Source organism: Ailuropoda melanoleuca, chromosome 10 (genome assembly GCF_002007445.2).
Source record: "Ailuropoda melanoleuca isolate Jingjing chromosome 10, ASM200744v2, whole genome shotgun sequence".
Classification (NCBI taxonomy): Eukaryota; Metazoa; Chordata; class Mammalia; order Carnivora; family Ursidae; genus Ailuropoda; species Ailuropoda melanoleuca.
Genome location: NC_048227.1, coordinates 14,723,478 through 14,742,652, shown reverse-complemented (window position 1 = coordinate 14,742,652; position 19,175 = coordinate 14,723,478). Strand labels below are relative to the sequence as shown.

The 19,175-nt window shown below is 36.9% G+C and overlaps 1 protein-coding gene across 3 annotated transcripts in view; it reads left to right on the top strand.

Annotated features, from left to right (window-relative positions):
• Positions 1-19,175, top strand: part of TPST1 (tyrosylprotein sulfotransferase 1) — a 168,167-nt gene that overhangs the window by 115,787 nt on the left and 33,205 nt on the right. For all 3 annotated transcript variants that reach the window (XM_034670043.1, XM_034670044.1, XM_034670041.1), the window contains exon 3: positions 1,407-1,605. In XM_034670043.1, coding sequence (XP_034525934.1) covers positions 1,407-1,605 — 199 coding nt within the window. The remainder of the gene's footprint in view (positions 1-1,406; positions 1,606-19,175) is intronic.

Here is a 19,175-nt window from a genome sequence, read left to right as displayed (position 1 = left end):
TCCTGCTTTGTTGAAGATTAGTTGACTGCAGAGTTGAGGGTCCTATCTTCTGTTTTCTATTCCACTGATCTGTGTGTTTGTTTTTGTACCTGTACCATACTGTCTTGATGATTACAGCTTTGTAATACAGCTTAAAGTCTGGAACTGTGATGCCACCAGCTTTGATTTTCTTTTTCAACATTCCTTTGGCTATTCGGGGTCTTTTCTGCTTCCATACAAATTTGAAGATTATTTGTTCCAGCTCTGTGAAAAAAGTTGGTCGTATTTTGATAGGGATTGCATTGAATGTATAGATTGCTTTGGGTGTCCTGGAGAAATTTTTAAAAGGGGGGAAAATGTGACCATTGAGACAGGAAGGAAACCTGGAGCTAGTGGTTTCACAGAATCCCAGGGAATAATCATTTTATTTTCTCTTGTCTTTTGTTTGGGAGTGGAGTCCCTTTGAGGGATTCATCATCATATAATGATTATCTGCAGGGAAAGGTCATACACTTTTAAAAAAGGGGTTTTACCTTTTATTTGAATATGAATTTGAATGACTTCTTATGCATTATGATATAAAACTCTTAAGTTTTATTAAGCACTTTTGTTTTGCAATCATTTGACCAAAATCTGCTAATGCACATGCAGTTTAAATCTAGGTGTCATTTTATGTTTATTTCATTTATATTTATTTATTTTATCCTAAGATTATGAGTTATTTAGTCAACTGTAGTGAGTATAAAGTAAATTTCTACATCAAGAGATAGAATACATTTATTCTATAATATTGAAAATCATAAATAGCACTAATTTTCCTTCTTTAGAAAAAAGGATTCTTCAGGAAGTCAACAGAAAAATAGAACAAATGAATATTTTGCATTCTTAGTGGGTTATGGTTGGCTATTTTCCCCCTAATATTGTATTATGAAAAATTTCAAACATACAAAGAATTGAAAGAATTATACCTACTAGCTCTAATAAATATATTGCTATATTTGCGTTATCACACATCTGTCCATCTGTTTGTCCCTCTAGTCCATCTTACTTATTTGTTTTATTGTGATGCCTTTCAAGTAAGTTGATTGGCTGTTTTCCTAAGCAGTCTTAGCTTTGTTATTTTTTTTGTGTGTGGGTGTTGTAATTAAATTGTTAACCCGTTTTGTGCAGATGTTTTCAGCTGACCATTTTTCCTGTTTCTAGAAACATGATGTTCCCAATAATAGCTGTCAAATTTAGGACATTAAGAAAAAGAGTCTGGTAAATAGTGTTAAGTCTGATTAGTGTCCCCTTTCTCAATAGATTTATAATCCAGACACTTACAGTTTTTAAAGTTATCAAAAATAATTTCCATTGGTCTTTTAACATTATTATTTTTTGGTATTCTAAATAAATCCTTATTCATACTCATATTATATTGTTTTCAGAGTGGAAAGATCTACAGACCAAGTCATCAAGCCAGTCAATGTGGGAGCACTATCAAAATGGGTTGGGAAGATACCCCCAGATGTTTTACAAGATATGGCAGTGATTGCACCCATGCTTGCCAAACTTGGATATGACCCATATGCCAATCCACCTAACTATGGAAAACCTGATCCCAAAATCCTTGAAAACACTAGAAGGGTAAGTGAGATTTTTAAAGTGAATTGAGAAAACTGGATATGGAATTTGGGTCCTGAAGTTTTTTCTTAGAAATTTAAGTTTGAAAAAGTCTGTTTGTAGAATGCTTTATCGTGAGAACACTTCCACTGCATTTTAAGGGTAACTGTGACTCTTCCAGGAATTACGGGGACAATTCTTAAATCTCCTTTGTCCAATTTCTAGAAATGGTGCTTATTGTTGGGGAGATTTATTCTCATAGCTGATTACCACAAATTTGCCAGAAAAACCAGAATTATTAATGACCTCACTTCTAGGGGTTTTTTTTTCCTTTAGAACCTAGTAGCTACTTTACTTTTAAACCTGTGTTTAAATAGGGCATGGTTTCTTGATACTTGAAAACTGAACATGGGCTACATCATAAGAATTATTAAACAGGTGTAATAAGTTACCTTCTGATTGAAAGTTGCTATTAAAGTGTAATTATAGCTTTTTAAAAAATAAATTATGCTCACATCTTTATAAAATATTGTTTCAGAGAAGCTAAAAACTCAAAGAGCCAATCTGAATATGTACCTTGCTATATAATTTATTTCAAATCAGAATTTTCTTTTTTTATTATTGTAAAATATACATAACATTAAATTTAGCATTTTTACAACTTATAAGTATAGAGTTCAGTGGTATTAAGTACATCACTTGTTGTGAACTTCCACCACCATCCATCTCCAAAACTTTTTCATCTTTCTAAACTGAAACTACATACTCATTATCCTTTCCCCTCCTTCCAGCCCCTAGCAACCACAATTCTACCCTCTGTCTCTACATGCATTCTTTTCTAAAACTGCAGTTTAAACAACACAACTATGTTACAATTAAAATTCCTTGCTTTTCTCAGGCATTCTCTTGCTTATGTTAGTGTCTTTCTCTCCCTACAACCTTATATCATCTCTTTATTCTGTCTTTGTTTTGATAGCTTTAATTGACAAACACACTTATATTTCATGAGGTTATTTCCATGTGGATTTTTTTCTCTTAGGTATTATGTACTTTAATTTTCCTTTTTCAGTTCATTAGTGGCTATATATAGGAAGAGCTAACTTCTTCTAAACTATCATTTATATAGCTAGTTTTTTTGTTTTTTAAATAACCTTTATTCTCTTTACAATTTCATATATACAGACATTTTATTATAAAAATATAAGCTTGGTGTATATAACTTACAAAATTAAAAGGAAGAAAATTGACCTCTGTTACCAACCATACACATACCATTTTATTTTATTTTTATTTTTTTATTTTTTTTTAAAGATTTTATTTATTTGACAGAAAGAGACAGCCAGCGAGAGAGGGAACACAAACAGGGGGAGTGGGAGAGGAAGAAGCAGGCTCTCAGCAGAGGAGCCTGATGTGGGGCTCGATCCTAGACGCCGGGATCACGCCCTGAGCCGTAGGCAGACACTTAACCTCTGAGCCACCCAGGCGCCCCATACATACCATTTTAATATTTCAGTGGATTTCCCTCCCTTCTCTGTATATTGTTAAACAAAGGTAAGATTGCATTGTTTTATAATCTTACTTTTGCGCACATACACAATTTTGTATCCAGTCCTTTCCTTGTAATAGTCACAAGCGTGTTGCTTTTTTTTTTTTTTTTTAAGATATTATTTATTTGACAGAGAGAGAGAGGCAGATGGAGAAGCAGATTCCCCACTGAGCAGGAAGCCCAATGCAGGACTCGATCCCAGGACCCTGGGATCATGACCCAAGCTGAAGGCAGACACTTAACTGAGCCACCCAGGGGCCCCCCCAGCATGCTGCTTTTTAAACATAATTTTTCATGGTTACATAATATATTATGAGCCACCTCAAGTCCTTTCTGAAACACAGCAGTAGGTCAGTAAATGAATGAACAAATAAAATATATTTCCCTAGTATATGTTCTATAATTCATTTTATCATTTTCCTTTTGTTGCTTACAGTTTTCTGTTCGACAGATTACACTACAATGAACATCTTTGCACAAGATACGTTTTAGTTTCTTTTTTTTAGTTTAGACTAATGAAAGTACAATTAAACCAGGTCCAAGTATCTGCAACTTTTAAAGTTGCTTGATATATGTTGATAATTTCTTTTTAATCATTGGAACTATCTGTATAGTAGGTCATTTTATTTTTTATTTTTGCTAATTTTAATAGGTTTCATTGATTAATATAATTGAACATTTCCCAGTTATTACCTATATGCATATATTCTTTTATGAACCATCTCTGAAGTTTTAAAAAAAGTTTACACTCTGCTAAAGATGACGTACACATCAGTCTAACATCCTTTATCATAGTCCTTGATAATCTCTTGGGAATTGGTAATTCATAGCTTTCTCCTTTGTACAATAGTGAAATGTTTTTTATAAACCGGAAACATGTACAAATGATATTTAGAGGTTTTCCAGGCAGTAGTAGTTTTCCTACATGCAAGTTGACTGGCTAGATTATTCTTGGCCTGCTTGAGTGGTAGGTTGGGAAGAATGCTGTGGTTTGAATCCATGTGACTAGAGAATTTGTTTCATACACACTTGTGGCTTTTTAGAGGGTTTCAGAATGCACACTGGGAGGAAAAAACCCTTTTCTCCCATCTCTCTTTCTGAAGTCACAAATAATTTTGAGGAAAAAAAAGATAAAGTGTGAACTATAATTGCATTTTTTAGCACTTCATGATAATACATACAAGCTGACATTCTTGTTTCGTGGGGTTGGGTTTCATAGCCCTTCTTGTAATCCAAATCTTATGGTTTTTCAAAGCTTCTTTGCTTGCAAAAACTCAGATGCTAATATACCCAGCATTGGTGATCATGACGTTTCATAAAGTAACTTTTAAAAAGTGATCTTTGATTGTCAAGTGTGATGTGAGAATGGCTCCAGAGAAAGAAGGTGGCTAGGGAGATTATTCCCTTTATTTATGGGATGGGAGTGGGAAGAAATTCACATTTTGGCTGGGGATCTAGAATCCAAAGCTCCAGGCCTAAAAGTGCTGGTTTTCATGTAATTCTGGGTAGTCTAGAAGTATTGGTGTCTGAGTCAGCATATTTTGGGGACATATTGCCCAATTTTGAATAGAAAATCATGTGCTTGATGGTTGCTGTGACTCAGATGTTAAATTGGGAATTAAATGCTAACATATTCCTTACTCTTTCCCATCATAGTCTCTAATCCCCAAATTGTGGCACATTTAAGTAAATAGTGCCCGCTCTGTTGGAGCCTTAGCCTCCCACTCTCCCATAGGTTTTTAATCTTTTTAGATTTACAAATGTAACTGAGAATCTGATGAAATATATGGATCCCTACCTTAGAAATATAGACACAGAGATGCACAGAATTTTACCCACAATTTCAGGGAATTCATAGATGTCTCTGAAGCCCCTCAGATTAAGGACTTCTGTTTTCTAGTCTCCTTGATCAAGCTCATCCACTCATGTGGCTTTGATTACAGCCTATTTGCTGATGATCATAGATCTGTATCTCCCAGTGGGTTTCTTTTTTTTATTATTATTATGTTAGTCACCATACAGTACATCCCTAGTTTTTAATGTAAAGTTCGATGATTCATTAGTTGCGTATAACACCCAGTGCACCATGCAATACGTGCCCTCCTTAATACCCATCACCAGCCTATCCCATTCCCCCACCCCCCTCCCTTGGGTTTCTTTCCTAAGCCCCAGGTTCCTAATTTCCAACTGCCTTTTGTATGTCTCCACCTTTATGCTCACAAAGACTTCAAACTCAGTGACAAAAAATAGAACTTATTTTCTGAACTTATTCCATGGTAGGCAGAAGCTTGATGGAATTGTTCACTAAACTGAGCAGGAATCTAGAGTAGGGATGGGATAGGCTAGCTCATCTATACTTGAAGTGTCTATGAGCCACTGAGCGATAGGAGGAGCAGAGTCCTCAGGGCACATGAGTCAAGCCAGAAAACAGTTTAAAGACCTGGTTACTAAACCTGAAGAGAGCTGAAAAGCAGATCAAAGTATGAATAGAATATGCTTTTGAAAACCTGAATAGACAGCACTAATAAAGAGCAAGTAGTCACATGGAAAAGCAGGTATCAGAAGGGTTCTTCAGCAGGCTGCAGAACCCACTGTAGCAAGCAAGAAGGAACTTGATATAAGGCATAGGAAGTATTGGTAGAAATGTTAGATATTGTTGATTGCCTGTTCCATCTTTTCCTGTTAGTAGGAACTATCTCTTAAAAAATAAACTAAAAATTCCTGGTATTAATTTTTCTAAACTTTCTCATAGGTGGGATAAACATGTGGCCAGTTTTTTTTTTTTTTTTAATTTATTTATTTGACAGAGATAGAGACAGCCAGCGAGAGAGGGAACACAAGCAGGGGGAGTAGGAGAGGAAGAAGCAGGCTTATAGCAGAGGAGCCTGATGTGGGGCTCGATCCCAGAACGCCGGGATCACACCCTGGGCCGAAGGCAGACGCTTAACCGCTGTGCCACCCAGGCGCCCCATGTGGCCAGTTTTTATCTAGGCAGTGCTATATAAGGAGATGTCTGCTAGGGTTTTCTGGGAGACATTTAACTTTCTGAGAAAATAAAGAGTTGTATGAAGAGAGCCTCTCTTTCCCTTCCTGCTTTTGAACATTGCTATGGAAGAACTTCGCGTGTGGCTCTGCTGTAGCCACCTTGAGATCGTAAGAGAAGATACCACTAATACTCTGAAAATGATAGAAAGAAGACAAAGAAAGAGCCTGGGACCCTTGATTTCTGAGCTCCAGAGCCTAGCTCAGGACTGACCATATGTGTTTGAACTACTTTTAACCAATTATTCTGTAATTGTATCTTAACTGCTAGTGGAGTCCTATTCCTGAGTGTGTGGAGGAAACAAAGCCAACCCAGTGAGGCAAGCAGAGCGAGTCCAAGAAAGAGTCTGGCACTGTTTGAAGTCCTGGTTGTCTGTGAATATCATCTTCAACTCTGCTCTCGCCACAGTTATGTGAGACATCGTCGTTCACATCCAGGAAAAATCCCCCCTTGGACTCCTTGACTTTAATTGGGCTTGTGGGCCATAGTAGGAGTCTTCCAACTAATACTGTTCTTGGTGAATTTGAAGGATGATAAATCTTCAGCTATTGCTCATATCCTTGATTTCTTGTACTCAAATTTTGGCTGTTTTAGTTAAAGGAATACTTACATTCTGTTAAAATTTTCATAGACCTTCAAAGCAACAACTGTAGAATTAAATTCAATTCCTTCTTCCAGGTTTTTTTCCCAAGTATTTTGCCTTGATTTTGAAAACAGGCAGAATTGTTTCCTTTGGGCATTTTATGAAGAATATGTGAGGAGGTTCAGAGTAGTACATTTTATCATCTCTCAGAATACCTCAGTCTGTACTTAGATATATCATTTTAAGACTTTAATTATTAAATAGGTAATTACTAAATAATTGCTCTAGGCATAACACCTAGTTGCTTCAGAAGAAGAAAAGACTGGTTTGTATACAGGAAGATGTGTGTAATTAGAAAAGACATGTCATAGAAATAATAAGGTAACGATAAGATGACAGAAAATTTTCTACTGTGTTGTAAAAGCATAAAAACTCGTTTTAGAAACTCAGGAATTTGTCCACTGGGTCATTCTCAAAATCCGAGACTACGCCAAGGGAATATCCACCGGATTGTGCCCTTTGACTCATCATTCTGAATCAAGTCTTTGTTTCATCTTCTCTGTCACCATTTTGGCACATTCACAAACGTGTCCCAATAACGTGTGTTTTCTGCCAGAAATGCTTTTGGGGGTAATGAATTTCATGTATTTGTATTTGCGTAAAACGAGTCTTCTTCTTCTTTGTCTTTTACTTACCTAGATCAAATGTCAAAGGAGCCACATATTCCTTACTTGTGTCATTCCTGATTTAATACATTTAAATTATCTTCTTTAACAACAGTTGCCTTCAGATGTGATCCTATCTGAAGGCCTATGGGGAATCTAGTCTCTAAAAAGAAGCAGGTTCCATAGTTCCTCTTATCTTTCTCTTTCTGGTTTCATTAGTGAAACCATCTTTTGAAGAAGAGAGAACACTTGAAGAAGCTAAGAGGTTTGGTTGGGTAGCTATTTACAGTTTCCCTTAGAATTCTAAAGAGAGAAATCAATTCTCACCTATCCTAAACATTCAGATATAATATACTAAACAATAATACCCAACTCTTACTCTTAGAACTCTTAGAAAATCCATGTCTATAATGGGAATATAATAAACCAGAATAATTAGAAGTAATTTTATACCCTGCACTCTTATTCAGGGAAAATAAGGGAGACGGTATTTCTAGGTTAACTTAGTATCAGATTACCAGTGCCTGAAATAGCTTTTTCCAATTACCTTTTAAAAATTCCATAAATAAAATGAAATGAAATGAAATGAAATGAAATGAAATGAAATGAAATGAAATGAAAAAGTTCCATAAAGGAGAGCCTGGGTGACTCAGTCAGTTAAGGGTCCAACTCTTGATTTTGGCTCAGGTCATAGGATTGAGCCCTGCATCGGGCTCCGCGCTCAGTGTGGAGTCTGCTTGAGATTCTCTGTTTCCCTCTGCCCCTGCCCCACACTTGCACGCATGATCTCTTTCTCTCTCTTTCTCTCACAAAATACATAAATAAAATCTTTTTTAAAAATTCCATAAAGATATTTTAATAAAGAGAAACATCACTGTAAAACAAAGATATGAAAAAGCTTTATGCTAAAGAATGGGGAAGTTTTCTAGTAAGTTTATCATTGATTACATTGAGACCACATTCATGTCACTTTCTTAAACCCAAGTTTACCAGTGGCCACAAAGAAGGCATAATAAGGCTTGGACTCACCTTTACTATCCATTTCCAACTCCAGATTGGAAGGGCTGCCCTGACTAGAAAATCAGGAAGTTAGAGTTATTAGCTGGTCTGCTAAACATCCTAACCCTATCATCTCCCCTCTTTCTATAGTTACTCTGTCTTTCTCTATCCACTCTCAGGTCACAGCTCCAGGTAAACAGCATGTCTGGAGTTTAAGGAGCATGTGATAAAGGGTAGAATTGATGCTACAAAAAAATCAGATGAATGACATAGCACACTTGGAGTGCTTTTCTAGAATGCACAGTGAAAGCACAGCGACAAAAACGATAGGTAAAAGGAAAGTATACATACGCAAGAAAGAAAAATTTAACCAATGAATAATAGAAATCTCTAAAGGAAAAATCAGAAGAAATAGAACAGAAGCATTAATCAAATTGTCGTTGTAGGAAAGTTCCTAAGGCTGAAAATGACCTGAAGAGAAACAAAAGATAAAATGAACTTGTGGGACTTCATCAAGATAAAAAGCTTCTGCACAGCCAAGGAAACAGTCAAAAAAACTAAGAGGCAGCCCATGGAATGGGAGAATATATTTGCAAATGATGCTACAGATAAAAGACTGGTATCCAAGATCTACAAAGAACTTCTCAAACTCAATACGTGAGAAACAAATAAACAAATCATAAAATGGGCAGAAGATATGAACAGACACTTTTCCAATGATGACATACAAATGGCTAACAGACACATGAAAAAATGTTCAAAATCATTAGCCATCAGGGAAATTCAAATCAAAACCACACTGAGATACCACCTTACGCCAGTTAGAATGGCAAAGATAGACAAGGCAAGAAACAACAATTGTTGGAGAGGATGTGGAGAAAGGGGATCCCTCCTACATTGTTGGTGGGAATGCAAGTTGGTACAGCCACTCTGGAAAACAGTGTGGAGGTCCCTTAAAAAGTTAAAAATTGAACTACCCTATGACCCAGCCATTGCACTACTGGGTGTTTACCCCAAAGATACAGACGTAGTAAAGAGAAGGGCCATATGCACCCCAATGTTCATAGCTGCATTGTCCACAATAGCCAAATCATGGAAGGAGCCGAGATGCCCTTCAACAGATGACTGGATTAAGAAGCTGTGGTCCATATATACAATGGAATATTACTCAGCTATCAGAAAGAATGATTTCTCAACATTTGCCGCAACATGGACAGCACTGGAGGAGATAATGCTAGGCGAAATAAGTCAAGCAGAGAAAGACAATTATCATATGATTTCTCTCATCTATGGAACATAAGAACTAGGAAGATCGGTGGAAGAAAGGGATAAAGAAAGGGGGGTAATTAGAAGGGGGAATGAAGCATGAGAGACTATGGACTCTGAGAAACAAACTGAGGGCTTCGGGGCGGGGGGAATGGGATAGGCTGGTGATGGGTAGTAAGGAGGGCACGTATTGCATGGTGCACTGGGTGTTATACGCAACTAATGAATCATTGAACTTTACATCAAAAGCCAGGGATTTACTGTATGGTGACTAACATAATATAATAAAAAAAATTAGAAAAAGGGGGGGAAGAAATAAAAAAATAATAAAATACTCAAAAGAATAAAAAAGGCAAAGTATCTAATAAAACTGGAATTAACAACACACACACACACACAAAGAATAAAAAGGGCTTACTATTTTGTAAAGAACATATGGGGAAAAAAATGTCTGTACTATATTTTGGTGGTATTTAAAAACTTTCAAAGACCCTGGGGGGAAAAACCTGCATATAACGAAGCAGAAAACAATGGGTTACCTACCAAAAAATGAAAATTATGCTGGTGGCAGAATTAATCCTTTGCAATACTGGATGTTCGGGGAAAAAATGGAGCAGCGGTTCTTAACCTCCATTTACTTTATGGCGTCTTTGAATTCCCTGAAATAATACAAACTTACGTGCGTTGATGCAAGTTTATTTTCCTGGAAATAGAACCTATATCTTTCATCATATTTTCTAGTGAAACAAAGAATCATAATGGAGCAATATCCACAAGCACCTTTTATTCTAAAATAATTTAAAACCTAGAGAAAAGTTGCAAGAGTAACACAGAGGACTCCTGTATATCCTTTCTCAGATTCACTAATCTTTAACTTTTGGCGATAAGTATGTCCTTCACCAACTCCCCCCGCCCTTCTTCTCTCCCTCTCTCTCTGTTTGTGTATAAAATATATATTTACCAGATTTACTTTTGTCTTACCATTCTCTCATTTTACACTAACACCCATATATACACTATATTGTATTTGTTACTTATTCATTTATAATTTGAGAATTGGTTGTATACATCATGCCCCTTTGCTTTTAATATTTCTTAAAAATGAGAATATTATCTTATATAATATCAGTACAGTTTATCAAATTCAGATAACTTCACATTGACAGAATGCTTTTATCTAATTTATAGTCTGTATTTCAGTGTTGTCAGTTGTCTCAATAATGTACTTTCTAGATTCTTCCCCCCCAGTACAGGTTTCAGTCTCAGATAACATATTGTATTTAGTTTCATGTTGTTTCCGTTTCCTTTAATCTTTAACATTTCCTCATATGTTCTGTCTTTCAAGACATTGACTTTCTTGAAGAATTCGGGCAAGTTATTTTATACAGTGCTCCTCATTGTGGGTTTGTTTGATGTTTCCTCATGGTTAAATCAGATGGCGCATTCTCAGCAGGATACCCGATATATGGTATTGTTTCATTCTTAAGGAATCACATATGGAGGCACACGATATCCATGTGGTCCTCCTTGGTGATGTTAATTTTTCTGTTTATAAAGGTGTTTTTCCAGTGTCTCCACTCCGTATTTATTATTTTCTCCCTTTCATTCAAAGCAACTTTGCACTTTAAGACTGTACAGATATCAGGGTGCCTGAGTGACTCAGTCGGTTAAGTGTCTTAGTCTTCATTTCCACTGGGGTCATGATCTCAGGGTCCTGGGATCAAGCCCTGCATCTGGCTCTGCCTTCAGCGTGGAGTCTGCTTGATATTCTCTCTCTCCCTCTGCCCCTCTCCTGCTTGCATGATAGATAGATGGATGGATAGATAGATAGATAGATAGATAGATAGATAGACAGATAGAGAAGTAAGTAAATAAAATCTCTCTTTTTTAAAAAGATTTTATTTATTTATTTGACAGAGAGAGCACAAGCAGGGGAAGTGGCAGAGGGAAAAGCAGGCTCCCTGCTGAGCAGGGAGCCTGATGTGGGCCTCTATCCCAGGACCCTGAGACCATGACCTGAGCCAAAGGCAGACGCTTAACCAACTGAGCCACCAAGTACCCCAATAAATAAAATCTTTTTTAAAAAAGACTGTGCAAATATCTTGCTTTTCATTAGACTTTACACCTTAGATTTAGCATCCATTGATGATTTTTGCTCACAGCAGTCTTTATTATGATAGTCACGAGATGCTAGTTTGTGCAACCCTACTACTCTCTCCATTTTTATAGGAGTAATTCAGTGTCACAGAATTCTGCACGGAATTTTCTTTGTTGTGGTAGTGACAGGAAGCAGATGGCACATTTGAAAGAGTTTAGCTGACAAGATTTTATTGAAGGATTGATTTATTGAAATGTGGCCATGGTTAAGAAATCAACAAGAAATGATGAAGTGCCACTAACTGGCAACAAAGAGAAGGCATTACCATCCTTAGGCCTGCAGAGGCCTTGCTGCTTGCCAGTCTGGCGAAAACAGGGAGGAACTACACATGGGTGCTCTGACTGTTCAGGAAAGCGGCCACTGACAGACAGAGGGAAGATCAGTGTTTTGTCTGCAGTGATGGGTGATGGATTTTCCCACTTCTCCCTAAAGTTATCAAAGTTTGCTTTATTTTGAGGCAACTTTATTGAGAGCTTACAGATTTAGAATCATTACTGTTTCCTGGCAAATAGAGTACTTTATCATAATCTAAAGATTCTATCACTAAAAATGCTTTTTGTCTTGCAGTAGGGTTGCCAGATAAAATACAGGATACCCAATTAAATTTGTATTTCAGATAAACAACACATAATCTTTAGTGTACGTATGTTCTGAATATATTAAAAATTATTCATTGTTTATCTGAAATGCAAATTTGACTTACATAGTCCTGGGTTTTCTTTATTTCTACTAACTTTAGCAACCCTATCTTTAAAAAGACTAATTTTTTTAGAACTAATATAGCTACTCAGACTTCTTTTTGTTGTAATTCCCTAGTATGTCTTTTTCTATTTTGTAAATTTCAATGTTTCTAAGTCTTTATGTTTTAATGGTTTCTTAGCCAGTAGCTGAAATTGTATTTAATCTAATCTGGCCTATGTATGTTTTCAAGCAAGTTTTTTATTGGTGGTGGTGGTGGTAGTTTCTTTTTTTCCTTTATTTATTTATTTATTTATTTATTTTCTATTTTTAAAATTTAAATCAATTAATATATAATGTTTTACTGGTTTCAGGGGTACAGGTCTGTGATTCATTAGTTTTATATAATACCCAGTGCTCATTACATCACATGCCCTCCTTAATGTCCATCACCCAGTTATACCCATCCCTCCACCCCACCCCCCAGCAACCCTCAGTTTGTTTCCTAGAGTTAAGAGTCTCTTATGGTTTGTCTTCCTCTCTGGTTTCATCTTGTTTTATTTTTTCCTCTCTTCCCTATAGTCCTCTGTTTTGTTTCTTAAATTCCACATATGAGTGAGATCGTATGATAATTATCTTTCTCTGATTGACTTACTTCTCTTAGCATAATACCCTCTGGTTCCATCCGCATCATTGCAAATGGCAAGATTTCATTTTTTGATGTCTGCATAATATTCCATATTCATCTGTCGATGGACACCTGGGATTGATCCTTCCATAGTTCGATGGTTGTGGCCATTGCTGCTATATATAAACATTGGGGTGCAGGTGCCCCTTTGGATCACTACATTTGTATCTTTGGGGCAAATACCCAGTAGCGCAATTGCTGGGTCATAGGGTAGCTCTATTTTTTACTTTTTGAGGAACCTCCATACTGTTTTCCAGAGTAGCTGCACCAGCTTGCATTCCCACCAACAGTGTAAGAGGGTTCCCCTTTTTTCTGCATCCTTACCAACATCTGTTATTTCCTGACGTGTTCATTTTAGCCATTCTGACTGGTGTGGGGGGGCATCTCTTTGTGGTTTTGATTTGTAGTTCTCTGATGCCAACTGATGTTGAGCATTTTTTCATGTGTCTGTTGGCTGTTTGGATGTCCTCTTTGGAGAAATGTCTGTTCATGTCTTCTGCCCATTTCTTCACTGGATTATTTGTTCTTTGGGCATTGAATTTGGTAAGTTCTTTTTAGATTTTGGATACTAGCCCTTTATCTGATAAGACATCTGAAAATATCTTCTCCTGTTCTGTTGGTTGTCTTTTGGTTTTGTTGTAAAAAGCTATTTATCTTGATGAAGTCCCAGTAGTTCATTTTGGCTTTTGTTTCCCTTGCCATTGGAGACACGTCTAGCAAGAAATTGCTGCGTCTGAGGTCAAAGAAGTTGCTGCCTGTGTTCTCGCAGATTTTGATGGATTCCTGTCTCACATTTAGGTCTTTCATCCATTTTGAGTTTATTTTTGTGTTTGGTGTAAGAACATGATCCAGTTTCATTCTTCCACATGTGGCTGTCCAATTTTCCCAACACCACTTGTTAAAGAAACTGTCTTTTTTCCATTGGATATTTTTTCCTGCTTTGTTGAAGATTAGTTGACCGCAGAGTTGAGGGTCCCTATCTTTGTTCTGTTTTCTATTCCACTGATCTGTGTGTTTGTTTTTGTACCTGTACCATACTGTCTTGATGATTACAGCTTTGTAATACAGCTTAAAGTCTGGAACTGTGATGCCACCAGCTTTGATTTTCTTTTTCAACATTCCTTTGGCCATTCAGGGTCTTTTCTGCTTCCATACAAATTTGAAGATTATTTGTTCCAGCTCTGTGAAAAAAGTTGGTCGTATTTTGATAGGGATTGCATTGAATGTGTAGATTGCTCTAGGTAGTAGCGTAAACATTTTAACAGTATTTGTTCTTCCAATCCATGACCATGAAGTGTTTTTCCATTCTTTGTGTCTTCCTCAATTTCTTTCATGAGTATTCTATAGTTTTCTGAGTACAAATCCTTTGCCTCTGGTTAGATTTATTAGTAGATATCTATGGTTTTGGGTGCAATTGTAAGTGAGATCAACTCCTTAATTTCTCTTTCTTCTGTCTCATTGTTAGTGTATAAAATGCAACTGATTTCTGTGCATTGATTTTATATCCTGCCACTTTGTTGAATTCCTGTATGAGTTCTAGCAATTTGGGGGTAGAGTCTTTTGGGTTTTCCACGTAGAGTATCATGTCATCTGCAAAGAGTGAGAGTTTGTCTTCTTCTTTGCCAAATTGGCTGCCTTTTATTTATTTTTGTTGTTGTTGTCTGATTGCTGAGGCTAGGACTTCTAGTACTGTGTTAAACAGCAGTGGTGATAGTGGACGTCCCTGCCCTGTTCCTGACCTTAGGGGAAAAGCTCTCAGTTTTTCCCCATTGAGAATGATATTTGCTATGCATTTTTTATAGATGGCTTTTTTGAAATTGCGGTATATTCCCTCTATCCCTACACTGTGAAGAGCTTTAATCAAAATAGGATGCTGTACTTTGTCAAATACTTTTTCTGCACCTATTGAGAGGATCATATGGTTCTTGTCCTTTTTTATTATTTATGTAGTGTATCACATTGATTGATTTGCAGATGTTGAGCAATCTTGCATCCCGGGAATAAATCTTTCTTGGTCATAGTGAATAATCCCTTTAATGTACTCTTGGATCCTATTGGCTAGTATTTTGGTGAGGATTTTGGGATATTGGTCGCTAATTCTCCTTTTTAATGGGGTCTTTGTCTGGTTTTGGGGTCAAGGTAATGCTGGCCTCATAGAATGAGTTTGGAAGTTTTCCTTCCATTTCTATTTTTGAAACAGCTTCAGAAAATAGGTATTAATTCTTCTTTAAACATTTGGTAGAATTCCCCTGGGAAGTCATCTGGTCCTGGGCTCTTGTTTCTTAGGAGATTTTTGATTACTGCTTCAATTTCTTTGCTGGTTATGGGTCTGTTCAGGTTTTCTATTTCTTCCTGTTTCAGTTTGGGTAGTTTATACATCTCTAGGAATGCATCCATTTCTTCCATATTGCCTCATTTGTTGGCATATAGTTGCTCATAATATGTTCTTATAATTGTTTGTATTTCTTCAATGTTGGTTGTGATCTGTCTGCTTTCATTCATGATTTTATTTATTTGGGTCCTTTCTCTTCTCTTTTTGGTAAGTCTGGCCAGGAGTTTATCAGTCTTATTAATTCTTTCAAAGAACCAGCTCCTAGTTTCATTGATCTGTTCTACTGTTCTTTTGGTTTCTAGTTCATTGATTTCTACTCTAATCTTTGTTATTTCTCTTTTCCGGCTGGGTTCAGGCTTTATTCACTGTTCTTTCTCCAGCTCCTTTAGGTGTAAGGTTAGGTTGTGTATTTGAGACCTTCTTGTTTCCTGAGAAAGGCTCATATTGCTGTGTACTTCCCTCTTAGGACTGCCTTCACTGCATCCCAAAGATTTTGAACAGTTGTGTTTTCATTTTCATTTGGTTCCATGAATTTTTTTAATTCTTCTTTAATTTCCTGGTTGACCCATTTATTCTTTAGTAGGATGCTCTTTAGCCTCCATGTATTTGAGTTCTTTCCAAATTTCCTCTTGTGATTGAGTTCCAGTTTCAAAGCCTGTGGTCTGAAAATATGCAGGGAATGATCCCAGTCTCTTGGTATTGGTTGAGACCTGATTTGTGACCCAGTGTGTGATCTATTCTGGAGAATGTTCAGTGTGCACTTGAGAAGAATGTGTATTCTCTTGCTTTAGGATGGAATGTTCTGAATATATCTGTGAAGTCCATTTGGTCTTGTGTGTCATTCAAAGCCCTATTTTCTTATTGATCTTCTGCTTAGGTGTTCTGTCTGTTGCAATGAGGGGGTGTTAAAGTCCCCTACTATTATTGTATTATTATCGATGTGCTTCTTTGATTTTGTTATTAATTGGCTTATATAATTGGCTGCTCCCATGTTAGGGGCATAAATATTTACAATTGTTAGATCTTCTTGTTGGATAGACCCTTTAATTATTATATAGTTTCCTTCCTTATCTCTTATTACAGTCTTTGGTTTAAAATCTAATTTGTCGGGGCACCTGGGTGGCTTAGTCATTAAGCGCCTGCCTTCGGCTCAGGGCGTGATCCCAGGGTCCTGGGATCGAGCCCCACATCAGGCTCCCGGCTCTTCTGCGAGCCTGTTTCTTCCTCTCCCACTCCTCCTGCTTGTGTTCACTCTCTCACTGGCTGTTTCTTTCTCTGTCAAATAAATAAATAAAATCTTTAAAAAAATAAAAATAAAATAAAATCTAATTTGTCTGATATAAGGATTGCCACCCCAGCTTTCTTTTTATGGCCATTACCATGATAAATAGTTTTCCACCCCTTCACTTTAAATCTGGGGGTGTCTTTGGGTCTAAAATGAGTCTCTTGCAGACAGTATATTGATGGGTCTTGCTTTTTTATCTAATCTGATATGCTGTGTGTTTGATTGGGGCATTTAGCCCATTTACATTCAGAGTAACTATTGAGATATACAAATTTAGTGCCATTGTATTACATGTAAAGTGGCTGTTACTGTATATTGTCTCTGTTCCTTTCTGATCTGTGTTACTTTTGGGCTCTCTCTTTGCTTAGAGGATCCCTTTTAATATTTCTTGTAGGGCTGATTTGGTAATCACAAATTCTTTTAGTTTCTGTTTGTCCTAGAAACTTTTTATCACTCCTGTTTTGAATGACATCCTAGCTGGATAAAGTATTCTTGGCTGCATATTTTTCTCATTTTCTTTCTGGCCTACAGGTCTCTGCAGATAGGTCTGCTGCCAATCTAATGTTTCTACCTTTGTAGGTTACAGACCTCTTGTCCCAAGCTGCTTTCAGGATTTTCTTTGTCTCTGAGATTTGTAAGTTTCACTATTACATGTCGGGGTGTTGACCTATTTTTAATTGATTTTGAGGGGGGCTTTCTGTGCCTCCTGGATTTTTGAGGCCTGTTTCCTTCACCAGGTTAGAGAAGTCCTCCTATAATTTTCTCCAATATACCTTCTGCCCCTCTTTCTCTCTTCTGGGATCCCAATTATTCTAACGTTGTTTCACTTTATGGTATCACTTACCTCTGGAATTCTCCCCTTGTGATCCAGTCGTTGTTTATCTCTTTTTCTCAGTCTTTTTAAATTCTCCATCATTTGGTCTTCTGTATCAGTAATTCTCTCTCCTGCCTCATTTATCCTAGCAGTTAGAGCATCCATTTTTTATTCCATCTCATTAATAGTCTTTTTGACTTTAACTTGGTTAGCTTTTAGTTTTTTTATTTCTCCAGAAGGGAATTCTCTAGTGTCTTCTATGCTTTTTTCAAGCCCAGCTAGTATCTTTATAATCATTATTCTGAACTCTAGTTCCAACATCTTACTTATGTCCATACTGATTAGGTCCCTGGCAGTCAGTACTGCCTCTTGGTCTCTTTTTTGAGGTGAATTTTTCCATCTTGTCATTCTGTCCAGAGAAGAATAGATGAATGAGAGAACAAAGTACTAAAATGGCAACAATGAACCCACAGAAATAGATACTAAACAAATCAGAAGAGATCCTAAACCGGGTGGAAAAAAAGAGAATGTAATCAGACAGGTGGGCAGAATAGAGCAATCATACACTGGATTCTGTGTGTTTTTTGGTCTGTTTTTTAGAAAACTAGATCCCAAAATTGTAAAGAACAACTGACTTATATATGTACAAAAATGAAATTAAATACAATGAAAGGATAGAATGTAACTGTAAAAATGGAAATTAAAAGACAAGAAAGAGGAGGGAAAAAAAACCCAACAACCAAAAAATGGAAGGAATATAAATAGGTGAACAGAACAGAGCAATACACTATCCCCTGCATGTATTTTGGTCAGTTTCTTAGAATAAACTCCATCTCAAAATTGTAAAGAAAGAAAAACTTGTAAATACAAAAATAAAATTAAATACATTGAAAGGATAGAATGTAACTGTAAAGGTGGAAATTTAAAAAGACTTCAACAAAAAAAAAAAAGGAAGAAGAAAAAAACCAACAAAGAGAATATGATCAGACAGGTGGCTAGAACAGAGCCGTACACTAGATTTTGGGTGTATTTTGGTCTGTTAGAAGAAACTGCATCCCAAAATTGTAAAGAAAGAAAAACATATATATGTATACAAGAATAAGAGTAAATACAATGAAGGGATAGAATGTAACTGTAAAAATGAAAATTAAAAAAGATTTTTTTTTAAAGATTTTATTTATTTATTTGACAGAGAGAGACAGCCAGCGAGAGAGGGAACACAAGCAGGGGGAGTGGGAGAGGAAGAAGCAGGCTCCCAGTGGAGCAGGGAGCCCGATTCAGGGGCTCGATCCCAGGATCCTGGGATCACACCCTGAGCCAAAGGCAGACGCTTAACGACTGAGCCACCCAGGCACCCCTAAAAAAGATTTTAAAAAGGAGTTGATAGGGGCGCCTGGGTGGCACAGTCGTTAAACGTCTGCCTTCGGCTCAGGGCATGATCCCAGCGTTCTGGGATTGAGCCCCACATCAGGCTCCTCCGCTAGGAGCCTGCTTCTTCCTCTCCCACTCCCCCTGCTTGTGTTCCCTCTCTTGCTGG